Consider the following 16,845-nt stretch of genomic DNA (forward strand, 5'->3'; position numbering starts at 1 on the left):
CAAGGTGAGGAAAGATATGGGTGTTGTTGGACTGCAACTCCCATCATCCCTGTCCATTTGGCCATTCTGGCTGAGACTGATGGGAATTGGAGTCCAACAACATTTGGAGGGCCACAAGTGTCCCACCCCTGCCTTCAGTTGTGAAAACAAGAGGCATCTTTGTTCCAATTCATGAAGGTCACAAACGTTTCAGGTGCTGCTTCTGCTGCCCCAATCTGATATAACAACAAGCTCTCCTCAGTTCTAGCCACTAAATACAAGCTCTCAATGGTTACTCTCATTTTACATGCATACATATAGATAAATAATTTTATTTGTGTGGCGCCTTTCCACACCATACTCACGGTGGCCTACAACATGAAAAAACACATAACTACAGCATAACAAAAGTAGTCATAAAATAAAACATAAAAAATGCACAACCAAATCAAGCAATTTACATCTTAGTGCAATGTTGCATTTGACCCCATGTTTCCGCAGCTCTAAATTATGTTTAGATATTGGGAGCTGGAGAAGGTAGGTAAATAAATGTACAAGTCCCCATTCTCTGCTTCTCCACAATTTTAGCTGAATCATGCCTACACAGACTTCCAAAAACAAACTAAGGGGTCGTCACAAAGTTGGGAAGAAAGGCCACATCTATCCCGCCCCTAATTAAGGCACAGGTTCAGATGATTATTTACTGATTTCTCACCCTTTGCCTTAAGGTCCCATGATGGGTTCCAACATCAAAGCAATGTTAAAAATGGTCTAAAGCAACTTACAATAATTAAAAAAATAAGGTGGGATCTAAAAATATATACACCTCAAGTGTCAAAAGCCAGGGTAAAGAGGTGCATCTTTGGAATCTTCCAGAAGCTGTATTATGAAGAAGCCACCACAAATAATGCCCTCTCCCAGGCCACCCCTACCCTAAGCGTCTGAGGGCAGAGAAACTAGCAAGAGGTCCCAAGAGGATCTGTGAGGAAGGAGGGGACTTTAGCCGGAATTGATCCCTTTACAGAGGACAGCCTTCTATTTGAAAGGAGCAGTGTTTTTTTTTTATCTGGGGGGCATGCATACCCCTAAACATTTAGTGAATCTTTGTACTTTTGTCCATTTACTGTATTTATTCCCCCCCCCCCCGATCTGAACTATAAAATGGTGATTTTCCTGAGTCAAAATGAGTCTCTCTCTAAACATTTTTTTAGGGGGGGAAAGCACTGAAAAGGAGTATTCTGTTTGAAGGGCTATCTGGCCCAAGTGAGAAGTAAAGATAAAAAGAACTCTAAAAAAGGATAAGCTGGGGTCTTGAAGCCACCCCTCACAGCACCATCTGGGCAGTGAAGTGAGCAGGCTCACAGGTGACTTGGTTACAAAGTTATGGCCTCCACTGTTGAAGGAGCTGTGCCTTTAAATATCACTCGCTTGAGACTCACAGGTGAGAGAATTAGTACTGTACTTAGTTTCCACACAAGCTCTCCTTGCAGGTTTCCCCACAGGCGTCTGGTTGGCCACTGTGATAAAAGACTGCTAGGCTTGCTAGGCCTTTGGCCTGGTTCAGCAGAGCTCTTTTTCTGTTCTTCCACAGTATGGTGAGTTATCTTGTATTTATCTTTAAATTATGGAAATTGTTTCAGAATGTTCATCTTTACAGATAAATGAGCAGTTGTACATTTTATGAAAACCTGTGTGGGGTTTTGTTTTTTGTTTTTTGGGTGGTCTAACTCGCCCTCGAAGCAAGAAATGTGTAAATGGCCACTCTGCCTCACACAAAGCTTTTGAGCCATGAATGACTTGACTCAAATCTCATTTCTAAAAATGGCTTTCTAAATGCTAAATTGCTACTATATACTAGTAAAATGCCACTTGTTAATGGTGCTCTGGAGGAGGGTCTTCAAATATTGCAGGAACTCTATGGCATGCAGTTTGTGCAAAATGTCAATGTTGAGTGTCTAGCCCAGGGATGTCCCTATTTTTCAGTGACAGTTCCGGATTTACAGAAGCCGTCTATTTTCATCTGAGAAGGGCCAAAAATCCCTTTGTGCACTTACCCTTGGTTGGTTCCCTGTTTCCCCCGGTCCGTCGCCGCCAGTGAGCAGGGTATCAGACAGACGAGTCTTCTGCGTTCCCCCTGGAAAAAATTACCAGTGCACGCTTTGGGTAAGCAGTTGTCCTCTCTCTTGTACCCTGCCCAGTAGGGCGAAGGGGCTGCGTTCCAGCAGACCACTTATCCGAGTCACAGGGCACCATAAAATGTAGCACCCTGCTTGTGGTTAACGCTTAGCTGGAATGAAATATTCAACGCAGCAATAGAGAAATTAAAATAGTAATTTATTTGTCAGACAAATAAATAAGAGGCTCAGTGGTACGTGGTTACCAAGCTCTGGCCTGGCCTCCTGCCATTCTGGCCAGCACTTATATTCCCTTAATCCAGCCCCCTTTGCTCCTCCTGTGGCTGCCTCTGTCCAATCAGCCTGGTTGAAATTCCTATTGGCTGTTTGCTAGAGCCAATCACAAAAGATACACCCACAAAAGATACACCCATTTCCTTGCCCTTATAAGGGAGACAAAGAGCTATATATATGACATATAAGTAATAATATATCTTACATGGAATCTTAATTACCAGCTCACCTCTTGCCCTTCTTGCCCTATTGCCTTCTAAAACAGATGTTTAATCTTACATTTTTATGTTCAACAGATGTCAAGGATCTTGAGTTTCACATCAACATTGAAAGATTTCCTTCATTTAATGTTTCTAAACAAAATGCCTGACAACCATATATCAAGACTGCCCGGATGGCGTCCTCTGTCCGGCAGGGGGGCTAGGCTGGTGGCTGACTTAATTTCAGGATAAATACAACTCTTACAACCATATGAAATAAGAATCTAGCATTCCTTAAATCCTTTGCATAATTACATTTAAGCCAATATATTTAAGCTAATATATTTCATACATTTATCATAGGTAGCCTCTTAAAAGAATAAACATATATCCCGAGGATCCCCAATGAGTAATATCTCTGATAATTGTTCCACAAGGGGGGGGCAGTCAATCAATTGTATTAGAGAATCTTTCCGTTCACAGTCGCTGGTTCAGACGCTCCTCAAGCTTCAGGCGTGCGCAGGTCAGCCAGCTTCCAGGTTGTGGCTGCAGCAGGCCGGTCGTCAAATGTTGCCCGTGACCTAGCCCGTTCCCGGTAGGGCTAGATACAGGGGTTTTTGGAGAGAGTTAGTTTTAAAGGATTAGAGGAGTCACCTTTGCACGTCCAACTGCCTTCAGACTTCTTCAAACGAGAGTGATGAATCCAGGGGGTCACCTCAGCTACCTTCACCGCTGTTGGAGTAGAGAGCAAGACGGTGTAAGGTCCACGCCACTTAGGTGCAAGTGGATCGCGTTTCCACTCTTTCACCCATACGCTATCGCCAGCCTGGAACTGATGAATCGGCTCGGCAATGCTGCACGGCGTGCGCTCGAGGGCCCACCTGTTAAGAGAAACAAAAACACGGGAGAGAGATTGCACTTGTCCCTGTGTCACATGATCTCCTATTTGTTTAAGGTCAGCTGGAATATCCTGAACAAAGGAGGGCGGTCTCCCATACAGGAGCTCAAAAGGTGACAACTTAAGTCTTTTTGTGGGTGCACACCGAACACGAAACAGTGTTATGGGTAACACATCTACCCTTCTGAGACTTTAGACATATTAGTGGGCTTCTGGCATGCCCTGCGGATACCTTGCACAAGTGTCTGGCGGTAGGTGGTAAGTCTGGCCAGGTGAATTGCATTGTTTGGATCCCAATTAGGATCTTCCAAGGGAAAGTTATCTTGGAGATGACGGTCAATATTATAAATATTTCCCGCTCTGGCCTGCTCACGCAAATATATCTGTGCCTTTTCAATTATGTCTCTCCTTTCCTCAGTGGTGAACAGAGTATTTAGGAGCTGGCGACAATCTGTCCAAGTAGGGCTATGAGTATTTACTATTGAAGTCACCAAGTCCATCATAGCCTGAGGTTTTTCTGCAAAAGATGGGGGGGGTGTTTTCCAATTCATCAGATCTGTAGTTGTGAATGGAATATATTGCAGGGTCGAAGTTCGAGGTGGCCGTGGTCCGGGTTGCCCATTAACCAGCGCAGGCTCCTCAAGTGCATCAAATACTCTTCTAAGAGGGGCTACTACGTGATCTTTCTCTTCACTTTGCTCTAGGGGCCTCAAATCATAGGGGATGGTATCTGTCGCAAGGCGTTCTTTTAGCAGCTTTATACGCCTGGCTGTATTGCTTGCTGACCGAGCAAGGTCTCCCTGTAACTTCTGTAACATTTCTCTGGGACTTGGATGTACAGGGGTTTGGGGTGGGCAATCAGTTGTTCCACTAAAGGAGACTGTAGATGGAGGTCTATTAGGAGTCACAGGTGGAATAACCACTTCTGCTTGGGCTTTATTATAGAACTCCAATGCCTCCTGAAGATATTTATCATAATCTATCAAGGAATCAAGCTCTGTGACTCCACTCCCATTATTCATTCCAGTTTCTTGCCTTGGGGTTACAACTGGTGGAGTGTTTGGATTAAGCTCCCTTCGATGTGGAGCATAGGGTAGAGGTGGAAGCACCTCTTCCTCTGGCCCCTCAAAAATGGGTTTGAGTTTATTTGGCAAGATTCCTTTCCTAGCTTCGGCTTTTACAGCCAATAATTTGCATCGTTTGACTTTGCATTCCCTTATCCATGGAGGATTTTTATTTAATGTGCTCAGCCAGGAATCTATATATGGAAATTGTTCTGGGCACCCTCCAGTTTCTTTGGCGATATCAGTCCAAAGTTTGCTCACTAAATTTATATCAAAGGTTCCCTGGGATGGCCATCCAGTAATTTGTTTTGGCCATTCTAGTTCACATAACGTTCTCAAGCGCTCTGGCGTCATTTTGACTCCATATGCCCCTGAGAAGGCTTTCTTAAAATTATTTAACATACACTCAAGAGGTGTATTTTCCCCCTTTGAACCCCCAACTCCCATTGTATGGCCCTGTGAAGTATCCACTCAGTCACTCACAGACGCGCTTCGTGGGTTTCCTTGCCTAGTGAAGTCGGCCTTACTAGGAACCGAAGTACTGCCCACTCCACACTCAGGTCAGCTACAGATTGCTCTGTACTTTCTCACACATACAATGCGCTGGATACTTCACCACACTCTACCTCCCAATCCTTCCCTTTCCCTACACCAGATCACCATCTGATGTACCCAACCACCTAGCGTACTCAGTTTCCCCTTACTGAGACGCAGAAGTTTGATCAAGACTTCTCTTCCTCCTAATTAATTGGAGGGCCAAAAATCCCTTTGTGCACTTACCCTTGGTTGGTTCCCTGTTTCCCCCGGTCCGTCGCCGCCAGTGAGCAGGGTATCAGACAGACGAGTCTTCTGCGTTCCCCCTGGAAAAAATTACCAGTGCGCGCTTTGGGTAAGCAGTTGTCCTCTCTCTTGTACCCTGCCCAGTAGGGCGAAGGGGCTGCGTTCCAGCAGACCACTTATCCGAGTCACAGGGCACCATAAAATGTAGCACCCTGCTTGTGGTTAACGCTTAGCTGGAATGAAATATTCAACGCAGCAATAGAGAAATTAAAATAGTAATTTATTTGTCAGACAAATAAATAAGAGGCTCAGTGGTACGTGGTTACCAAGCTCTGGCCTGGCCTCCTGCCATTCTGGCCAGCACTTATATTCCCTTAATCCAGCCCCCTTTGCTCCTCCTGTGGCTGCCTCTGTCCAATCAGCCTGGTTGAAATTCCTATTGGCTGTTTGCTAGAGCCAATCACAAAAGATACACCCACAAAAGATACACCCATTTCCTTGCCCTTATAAGGGAGACAAAGAGCTATATATATGACATATAAGTAATAATATATCTTACATGGAATCTTAATTACCAGCTCACCTCTTGCCCTTCTTGCCCTATTGCCTTCTAAAACAGATGTTTAATCTTACATTTTTATGTTCAACAGATGTCAAGGATCTTGAGTTTCACATCAACATTGAAAGATTTCCTTCATTTAATGTTTCTAAACAAAATGCCTGACAACCATATATCAAGACTGCCCGGATGGCGTCCTCTGTCCGGCAGGGGGGCTAGGCTGGTGGCTGACTTAATTTCAGGATAAATACAACTCTTACAACCATATGAAATAAGAATCTAGCATTCCTTAAATCCTTTGCATAATTACATTTAAGCCAATATATTTAAGCTAATATATTTCATACATTTATCATAGGTAGCCTCTTAAAAGAATAAAGCTTCTCAAAGTGAAAAGGAAGGAACTCAATAAAACACAGCTTTTAAAAGAAGCCTCTTCAGTTTGCACCTCCCCCTTTCCCCCTCCTCTCCAGCCTCAACATAAAATAGGAAGAAGCTGCTTCTTCTGCCAAGCCAGTTGCCTTTCCAACATTTAACACATTTTAACCTTTTTTAACTCTCTTAGTTTAAGAAACAGCTTTAGAAAAAGACTTCCCCCAAAAATGTTCTCTTTCCAGCTAAATGTTTCTCCCCATTGCTCCTGGCCTTTTAACCTTAGAAAGAAGATCTGGCTCATTTTACTGGGAGGCACATTGGTATTATCTTCCCCATTCCTAATGGTGTTTTCTCAGCCTTGGGGCAGCATATGTAATTCTCCCTTTTTATGACTTTGAGAATTGTTTTTCTACTATAAATCAATGGGGCCCTTCTTGTCTTAGGAGGAAAAACATCTTGCCAAGGTTCTTTTAGGCAGCTGGTCTTTTGCCTGGCATGAAACATTTGAAAATCCTTTTTTTAAGCTCATTTTTAAATACAAGCCTTGATTGAAATATATAGAAGCTTTGATAAAAATGCAGGCTTATGATTAGATGCCTCAAAATGTTGGAGGATATGGAGTTAGCTGACCCCTCAAGGCAGCCCTTTAAATGTTTTATTATGTTTGATATTGGAAGGTGCCCAGAGTGGCTGGGGCAAAATAATAATAATAATAATAATAATAATAATAATAATAATAGGACATCCCTATTTTCATTGGAAAAATGTTGGAGGGTATGGAGGACCTATTCTTGGACTTCAGCTCTCCTAATTGCCATTGGTCATGCTGGCTGGGGCTGATGGGATTTGAAGTCCAGTGACACCTGGAGTACTGCAAAATCCCCACCCCTGACCTAGAATTATTTTGCCCCATGAAACTTGGTCAGAAATATCCTAGGTTTAGCAGTTAGTCACAGCAAATTATGACACATACTTACAGTAGACATCTTGGGAAGTGGGATATAATATATATCTGTGTGCGAGGGAGAGACATCTCCAAAGACAAAGTACTGTAGATATCAGAACTATCTACTGAAGTGAAATCAGCATCTTGTGTAAGTTGCTGGGCTACCTGCCCAGTATAATTAGGAAGTAGTGAATTCAAATACTTGGTGCCTCGTTGGATGTTTTTATTTACATCTTCATTTAAAAACAAACAAACCCAGGCACTGCTGAGCTCAGAAATCCCACTTGTTTTATCCAAAGCAGAAATAGGTCACAGACACCGCCTAGGTGTGTGGTAACAGCAACAAGCCAGCCCCCACTTCTCCAAATCAGATTTACAATTTAATTAAGGAAGATCTTTGTCCTGTCTAATCCCATATGTCAGATGCGGCCACAGTCTGTTGAAGGAGGAGACACACTTTCTAAACTTACCTTTACATTTGATTTACTGAAGACACAGTTTCTGTGATCATTACTAGAGAGAAGAAATGTCTGGTGGGTATTATAGCACTTTTAAGAGCCAGCTGAAAGATTATTCTAATTCATAGGAGCCAATTTTTGGTCAGCCAGATGCCTGGGACTTTCCTAGATCAGCAGTTTAGCAAATTCCTTCCTGACCAGCCACAAAAACAAGTACTCTCAATAGATTTTTGTAGCTACTTTAGGTCAACTGTGTATTGCAGCCTTAGGCTGGGGGGATGGGACCTGTAGCCGTCCAGATATTGCTGGACTACAACTCCCATCATCCCTTCAGAGGTGTCCATGAGACACCATTTCTTTTCATTGAAAAATATTCACCTAGATTTATGTTCAGACTAGACTCTGAGAGCATGCTGCTTGTGAGCATTCACAGGCATCTGGTTGGCTTCAGAAAAGGGAACAGTATGTAGGATTAGATAGACTTCAGCTGATCCAACAAGCCAATTATTACAGTCTCTAACCCTAGAAGCGGTATGGCAGACAGTATTTCTGAAACTTAGGTCTCAAGTTGTTGCTGGGCCACAACTCCTGTCATGGCTGACCATTGATCCTGCTAGCTAGGGATGATGGAAGTTGTAGTACAACAACAGCTGGAGACCCAAGTTTGAGAGCAATTTGTTATTAATCCTACTCCTGACACCACACACATACAAGCGCAGAGTTGGCCATTCCAGATCGCACAGTTTCGCTACGTAAAGTACTATCAGCTTCCAACTTCTGGCTCAGCTGGAGTTTGGTTCATAGCTGAGTTTGACAAAACAAAATGAAATCCAGCCTGCAGTTCTGCAGCCATTCAGGAACATCTGCTTATAAGCTCACTTCTTTTTCAGGATTCAGCTGTCTGCAAGAAGATAACAGCAAAGGATTTCTATTCTCCAAGTCTGGGATGCTGCCAATGCATAAGAAGAATGAGTTTCCTCAGACAGGTCAGGCTTCTGCTATGGAAAAACTGGATACTGAGAAAAAGGCAGAAGGTAAGCCAGAGGGAAGGAGAGAGAGACTGCGTTTAGTTTGCTCAAGAGAAATTAAAATCACTTTGGGAAAATCAGTTCATTTGCTCAGGGCTTTTGCTGAGATGTGCTGAGTTAGTTGATGCATTCTGTTCCTAGGATATTTTTACAAAGTACATTTTAGAATCAGGTTCATGGTGTTGAGTTTTCTGACAGCAACAACAAACTCAACATACTGGACTGTTTTGTCACTAAAAGTCTCAATGAGGAAGAATACCAGCCCCCACCAACAGAGGAAGTGGTGACTAGGATTCACTTCCCCTTGAGGTCCAGCTATGCTTACATGAGAATCTAGTGGCACACAGTACTGTGAAGATAAAAATAAATGGACTTTTGCTACAGGAAGCAAATGTCCAAAATACTTGAAATCTTTTATTGTGCTTTGGTTCTTCAAAGATCAGGAACTTGCTACAAAAGCACCTCAACTCGAAAGCAGGCATCCCATGAGACACTGGGCTAAATTACAGAACCCTCAACTGCAAATGTAGACAAATGTGCCCTGTTCCAGAAAAGGAAATTCACACACAGAGGGAGAGCATGTGCATGCACCATCTCTGTCCACATCACAATGTTCACCTGAGTCTCATGGAGCTAGCTAGATCAGGGGTTCCCAGACTGGTGTATGTGGACCACCAGTGGTCCACAATTTTAATTTAGAGGGCCTGTAGTGTGTTTGTGATTTGTAACTGAAGACAGGGGGTGGATATTCGATCCCTCACATTGAATATCCATATTGATTTTAATTGTGTGGGATTCAAATGGTAATACAATAAAGCACAACACATAAGAAAAGAAGCAATTGAAAAACACAGAGCATCTAGCAATAGCACATTACAATGGCTACAACAGGCAGCAAAATCATCCCATGGTCTGCCAAGACTCTCAGAAACTTCCAAGCGGTCCACAGGGAGAAATGTTTGGGAGTCACTGAGCTATAGGCATTCTTTTATGTGCATCCAGATCCCCATTGAGAGCAATCAGCTAATAATGAGCTTCCCACAGCTGGTGTTGTCAGAAAACTAGGAAGGCCAGGGTTAAAAGGAGAGTCGCTTTATAGCAAACACATGCCCTACGTCAGAGATGGGGGGGCCTGTGCCACCTCTCTCTCAGATGCTGTTAGATTTCAGCTCCCATTACTTTTGCCTTTTGGCCATGTTGGTTGGGGCTGATGGGAGCTGGGAGTCAACAACATCCGTAGGGCCATAGGCTTCCCATCTCTGCTTTATATATAGCAGATTCCGGATTGAGTCATTCCTTGGCATCACCAATTTCAACAGCTCTTAAATAGCAGGGCTTGGAAAGACCTCTGCTTGAGACCTTGGAGCAGCAATCAGTGCCAGAGCAGAGCAGTCCTGGACTAGGTGATGCAGGTTCTGGCTCAGTATGTCAGCTCCACGTGTCCAATAAACTTGGCTATTTTGGAGAAGACCTACAATTAAGTTAGCAGAACAGATGCTCAGGAATTTGATTTCAGTACCAGAACTGATCCTTTCCTAGTCACCCCCTGCCCCCCAAAATAGTTATTCGTTTCAGCAGCCTAATTGGAAAGATAAAAAGAAAAGGTTGTTGCTGTCGTTTTAAAAACAGCACACTGGAAATCCTTAGTGCTTCAGCTGAGATGGCTCAGGCAGTAGAGCATGAGACTTTTAATCTTAGGGTCCTGAGTTTGAGCCCCACATTGGACAAGAGATTCCTGCATTCCAGGGGGTTGGACTCATGGCCCCTTCCAACTCTTACAATTCTGTAATATCTTACAAATCACGCAGAGAGCTGATCTTGCCTACTTTCTGCCCATCTCTGCAATAATGGATCTCCCGTGCAAAATTTCATTTAGGCCTCAACACGTATTTAATAGTGGTGTCCAATGGCAGCTTAGAATTCTGCAAAATGATTGTTACTAATATTGTTTAGTCTCAAGCTCCGTGAGATCTTAAACCAAAGATTTCTCATTTTATGGAGTGGCATTTAGTGGGCTTGGGGTGTGGGCTTGGAAGGCATGGACGAACACACACACACACACACACACACACACACACATAAAACAAAGTTGAAACTTGAAAAGTGGAGAAGGAAGGGAGCCATCTTTCTTTTCTTTTTTGTAAAGACTGCTCAGGATTTCTGATCATGCTTCCTGGTGATACAGTGTGGAAAGCATTGACAAGCAGCATTTCTAAGAAGCCTCAAGCTGTTAACCTCCCTCCTTTCCCCTCTTCCAAAAGAACATTTCAAATTCCTGGCCTTGACCTTATTTTTTCATCAAGATGACCTTTTTTTGTGTGTCTTGAGATGTTTTAAGATACTGGATCCGATCCAGAAAAGTCACTGGGTTCTGGCATTTTGCTGAATCAGGCGGGAAAGCTCAGAGCACCTTTCACAGTGCCAGAGCCTCCAAGGTTTATATTATATGAGGGCATTCCAATTACTGTACGTGAGAAACACAGCGAAGAGGAAGTGATTCTGAATGGGGCAATTTGAAACACTGCTCTTTTGTTTTTTCATCCTGAGGCATCGGGAAGAAGGATTTCTGTCTCCAGTTAGAACATCTGGGTCCTTTCATTCAAAGCCCCCAAACTCAAAACACTTGCTGAGGCATTTCCAGTGGGTGGAGTGGAGGAGATTAGAAAGCCTCGGGCAAACATTGCTGCAATTTAAAAAAATAAAAAATCTGATTTATGTGTGAAACTTGATGGGCCCATCTCATCATAGTTTGAAGTAAAGTAAGAAGAAGAAGAAGAAGAAGAAGAAGAAGAAGAAGAAGAAGAAGGCGGGAGGGATTGTTGAGCATGACAGCAGGCACTGACGTTCTTAAAACAGTGGCTAACAGCACAATCTTTTGCCATGATAGCTAATGAGTAAGTCCCACATTCTTAAATGGGACCTACTCCTTAATAAGTGTGTTTTGAATTGAAGAGAACCCTAATGCATACTTATGCTATTGATATGATGGACACTTGGAAATAATTGCTACTAAATTCTATTGGGCTGAACATGTAAGTATGCATAGGAGTCGAGAGTGGCTTTCATGCTCTTTATTCAGCTCATAGTGGTGAGGAGGAATGGAAGTTCCCCAAGACGGTCTGCTTTATATACATTATTTACACAATGGGCCCCAGGTGATTGGCTAATTCTGGGATTCTCCTGTAGGCCAATCAGGTTGCGGATTCCCTTCCACCTGGAGCTGGATTGGATGGCTCCTGTGGACCAATCAGACTGCTGCATTCTGGATCCTATTGTTATAGGACCAATCAGACTGCTGCATTCTGGATCCTATTCAACTCAGTACATAACAATGTATAAAGCAAAAGCACACCAATATCGCATTGGAGAAGTCTTAATGAAACAGCACTTGACCCAATTCTACAAAAATTCCACAAACAGCAAGACCAGAAGCTCGTAAAACGGCAATAAAAATGTCGGCAAGGGACAGCCTCAATAAGACAAAATAAATAGTCAGCTAAAAGCTTTCTTTTAGAAATAGATCTTCAACAGACACTTAAAATCATTCAGCGTCAGGGCTTGGTGACTCTCACCTGGAATGCCATTTGACAAGACGGATGCCACCAGAGAAGGCCCTGATCCTTGTAACTGCTTTCCACATAGGTCAGATGCATAGCTGTCAACGTTTCCCTTTTTTTTAAGGGAAATTCCCTTATTCTGAATAGGATTCTTCGCAAGAAAAGGGAAAAGTTGACAGCTATGGTCATGTGGTAGACAGATCTGGAGCAAGGCTAGATGTGGGGACGAACATAAGGTGCTCCGTAAGATATCCAGGACAATTAGGGTTTGAAAGGTTAAAGCCAGCACCAGAAACAAATCATGTTGGCAACCAACATAGATCAGACAAAAAATGGGCATACTATCTTCTGAATTTCTTATTCCAGTTAAGAACCTTGTGGCAGCATTTTGCAGTTTCTGGATACCTCAAGGGCAGGAATACCACATAGAGCAGATTTCAGTAGTCTAACCAGGAGTTGACTGGAGCAAAAATAACTGTAGTGAGATCCAGTTGCATTTACACAGTCAGTGTCATGTCTAGTTTTACTCAAAGACAGACACTGAACTATTTTATTTTTGTGGAATATTCATTTGTTTTCTAACCCTTAATGGACTAGTGTTAATATAATAACCTTTTTAATATTCAAGAATGAGGGGGTGAAATGATTATGTAAGGCTAGCATAGCTCTAAAAGCTTATACACCTGCATCCTTATCAACTTTTGAGCAAAGATAATATTTGTATATAGAACTGAACTTGCTTAACTCAACATATATAAAGCTGGTGAGAGCCAGTGTGGTGTAGTGGTTAAGAGCGGTAGTCTTGTAATCTGGGGAACTGGGTTCCCGTCCCCGCTCCTCCACATGCAGCTGCTGGGTGACCTTGGGCCAGTCACACTTCCTTGAAGTCTCTCAGCCCCACTCACCTCACAGAGTGTTTGTTGTGGGGGAGGAAGGGAAAGGAGAATGTTAGCCGCTTTGAGACTCCTTAAAGGGAGTGAAAGGCGGGATATCAAATCCAAACTCCTCTTCTTCTTCTTCTTCTGGTGAGAAAGATATCTGTACTTTGACAAGCTAGTGCTTGGAATGCAGAGCACTTCCTTTTCCGGTGTGTCATAAGGCTTGCTCTGTTCATTTAATATACATGGGGAAGAGTATCGCTTCCTTAAGATCATGTCTTCCAGTAATTTAATAGTGGTGTGAAGTCATTGCACACACCCTCCACAGGCAGTAACCAGTGATGTAGAGATGGGCTGGGAAAACCATAACCATGAGGATGACAAATCGTTCATCTGTTTTAACTATCTATTACCTAGTGACTCGGAGCAGAAGGGTAGGGTGGCAGTAGCTACACATTTTAAGTAATATGCAGTTTGCGTATGAGCAATTGAAAATAGTAAATTCCACACTAAGTTTTCAAATACAGGCACAACTCTCATCTTTATATTACAGTTGGAAGCTAGGAAACATATACCAATAATACCTATAGTCAAATCACTGTCAGTAGCTTTCCAATGTTTCAAACTACGAGTTTGTTTAGTTTATCTAAAGATGACAGGGATTGAACCTGAAACCTGCATGCAAAGTGGATGCTCTAAGCTAAAATCCTTTTCAAAGCCATTTCTGCTTTTTTGTGATGATGTATTGAGGGCCATCTTGTGCATTATACAGTGACAAACACAGGTTTAGTGCTAGGCATGCTCTAAACAAGGAGTGCACTCAAGTATGGCTTTCTGATGAGTGACCCTGTAGAGATATACATGTTTTCAGCAGCCAGTTTCTCCCGTTCATGTTTTATATTTTAGGTGTACACCATGGGTTAATGTTGCTTATTGATGGGGCAGAAGGCAGTCCAACAGTAGGTTGAGCCAGAGCCAGTGAGAAGTGGAGCCAGAGCTTGTGACAGGCATGGCCAAGCCATTCTACCTTTTGTCCCCATCCTCCTTCCTTTTGACATCTACAATGGCAAAACCAAGACAAAGGAGAGGCACTGGTTATATGCAAGAAGGCAGATGGGCTTGAAGGAATCAAGACTGAGTTTCATGGAGCATTGTCCCATCTGTCCTAATGGAGTAGCCTCCAGTGTTATGGGTTGGTCTGTCACTCAAGACTGAGCTATTGAACAGCCTTTCCAGCTGTCTCATAGACTTTGTTCTCCCATCAAGCTAAGCCAAACCATCGCTTAGTGGAAGTGTACAGTCTTCCAGAGTGGATCTTGCAGCTGCTTTGTTCTTTCCCAGACCTTTTTGCTGTTGCACCATGCTGATCTGAGCCAGGTTTGGCATGTCATCTAAACCCTGGTTTGTGGTTAAGCTCTCTCCACAATAAATATAAGCTATAACCAAAAACAAACCATGGTTACAGCTTATGGTTAGTCTACAAAGAGAGCTTATCCACGAGTCTGGGTTCAGACAACATGCTAAGCCCAAACCTTGGCTTAACTTAGCTCAGTGTACCAGCAAAAAGACCCAGGGAGGAGCCAAGGAGCTGCAAGCAGCCACATATTAATACTTTGTTGTATACTGGGATGGCAGAGTCATGTTTTATCAGACACTTCTGTGATTGGTGAAAGTCACAATGTCTTCAGATTACATCATTAACTCATCCAACTTTTTTTCAGCTTCGTCTTCTGGTTGAACTTGTGTGGCCTATGTCCTTGTTTCTTATCCTTGTCTGGCTGAGGAGCGCCAACCCACTCTATCGCCAACATGAATGTAAGAGCATCATCGGTAATGGAAACAACTTTTGGCATGCAACACTCCTTGCTTAGGCTTTGAATAAATCAAAGCGGCCTAGGTTTCTGTTACATGCTAACAAGTTAGGTCTTCTTTTACCTGCTGGTAAGCAAGGAAGCAGATACAGCAACGTTTATCTTGAGCCAGTCCTGCATGTTGTGGGGTAAGGGTTGAGTGCCACCAACCTGGAGCTCCCCAGCACTATGCATGTTGAAAGAACATGTTAGGTGGCATCATTAGGATGGCATTTGATTTGCCCTGTGCCTGCTCTGATTCCCTACCATCGCCTATCTGTTACTTTGGTAAAAGAGGTTGATGGAGCCTATCAATCTTCCCATGGCCTGTAGCTTGGGCCTTGATAGCAAATGTTTACTAGAAAGGTACAATGGGCATGATATAATGTTTTTGAGCTTTGCTGATGGAAGTAATTACATACTTTGCTAGAGCTCCCATAATATTGCACCAGTACACTAGGTCTAGAGGATTAATGTGGATGAATCATCTTGCCCTTGACTCCTACGCTTGTCCCTTTCTGCCCATTTAATCTACTGTTGTGGTTTTACCCTCATCACTGCATCTCTTTGTGCCTGAAAGAGTTCCCTTCCACATAATTGGCGCAAAGTACTGGTACATGCCAGCTGAGCTCACTAACCAGCCTATTGTCTTTGACCATGGTCAGCATGCAGTCTGGTTTGTTATTAAAGGGAAGGAGATGTCAATCTGATTTTTTAACCATGTACTATTTGTGGAAGTGAACCATAATAATAATTTACTATTTATACCCCGCCCACCTAGCTGGGTTTCCCCAGCCACTCTGGGCGACTTCCAACAAAATATTAAAGATACAGTAAAACATTAGATATTAAAAACTTCCCTATTCTAGAGAAAGCACTCTTCCCCCTAAGCATTGTATTCTTCTTATTTGTGTTGTCTGTATCTTTAGTCACTTCAAAAGCTAATATTTTCCAAACCACTGGAGCTGAAACAAAGTTTTGCACACATTTCTAGCTTGCACCTACAGTATGTGTTTGAAATGTTTTCAAATTTCACTTGGCAGAATACTTTTTAGTAACTTAAATCTTGCCTTGCTGTTAAGGTAGCAATGTTAAATGCCAACTTACCAAATTTTATGCCTCCCCCCACCCCAAAGTTCCTAAATCAAACAGAATTCATATGATAAGCAAAAATATTCAGACTTAAGAGAATATAAATCTGAACTTTTGCAACCAAACACAATGTAGAAAAACACTGGAATATTTCCCCTTCCACCAAAATCCATTTTGCCTCTAAGAACCATACAGCATAGACTTTATTATGCTCCTGCTGAAATGAAAGGGGCACTCACTATAATTTTATTGAAGTTGGAGTTAAAATAAATTAATATGTGTAGGAAAAGCACGCTGCAGAATGGTACCTGATCTGTCCTGCTTCAGAGTGCAAGTGTGGAACTCCATATTTTGAAAAATCCCCTCCTTCAGAAATAAATAGACACCAAGTTTATAGAAACAGCACATATCAGCTCTGGCATGCTAGCTTATCATGTGCAGGAATTAAGTGGTGGTGTTCATCACAGAATGAGCTCCTTTGAGAGGAGGGGCAGGGTATAAAATAAATAAATGCATAAATAAAAAAATGCTAGGTCAGCCTTCCCCAACTTGGTGCCTTCCAGATGTGTTGGACTACAACTCCCATCAGCCCCAGTTAACACAGCTGAGTCAATGGGAATTGTCCAAAACAGGCATAGGCAAACTCGGCCCTCCAGATGTTTTGGGACTACAACTCCCATCATCCCTAGCTAACAGGACCAGTGGTCAGGGATGATGGTAGTTGTAGTCCCAAAAACATCTGGAGGGCCGAGTTTGCCTATGCCTGGTCCAAA

General features: G+C 42.8%; 1 protein-coding gene across 1 annotated transcript in view; it reads left to right on the forward strand.

The window, feature by feature from the left end:
- Nucleotides 1-16,845, forward strand: part of ABCA4 (ATP binding cassette subfamily A member 4) — a 101,765-nt gene that overhangs the window by 591 nt on the left and 84,329 nt on the right. The window contains exons 2-3 of the mRNA XM_081865624.1: nucleotides 8,558-8,701; nucleotides 14,852-14,945. Coding sequence (XP_081721750.1) covers nucleotides 8,636-8,701; nucleotides 14,852-14,945 — 160 coding nt within the window. The 5' untranslated portion in view covers nucleotides 8,558-8,635. The remainder of the gene's footprint in view (nucleotides 1-8,557; nucleotides 8,702-14,851; nucleotides 14,946-16,845) is intronic.

This window comes from Podarcis erhardii (genome assembly GCF_964252035.2).
Source record: "Podarcis erhardii genome assembly, chromosome: 6".
In the NCBI taxonomy this organism is placed as follows: domain Eukaryota; kingdom Metazoa; phylum Chordata; class Lepidosauria; order Squamata; family Lacertidae; genus Podarcis; species Podarcis erhardii.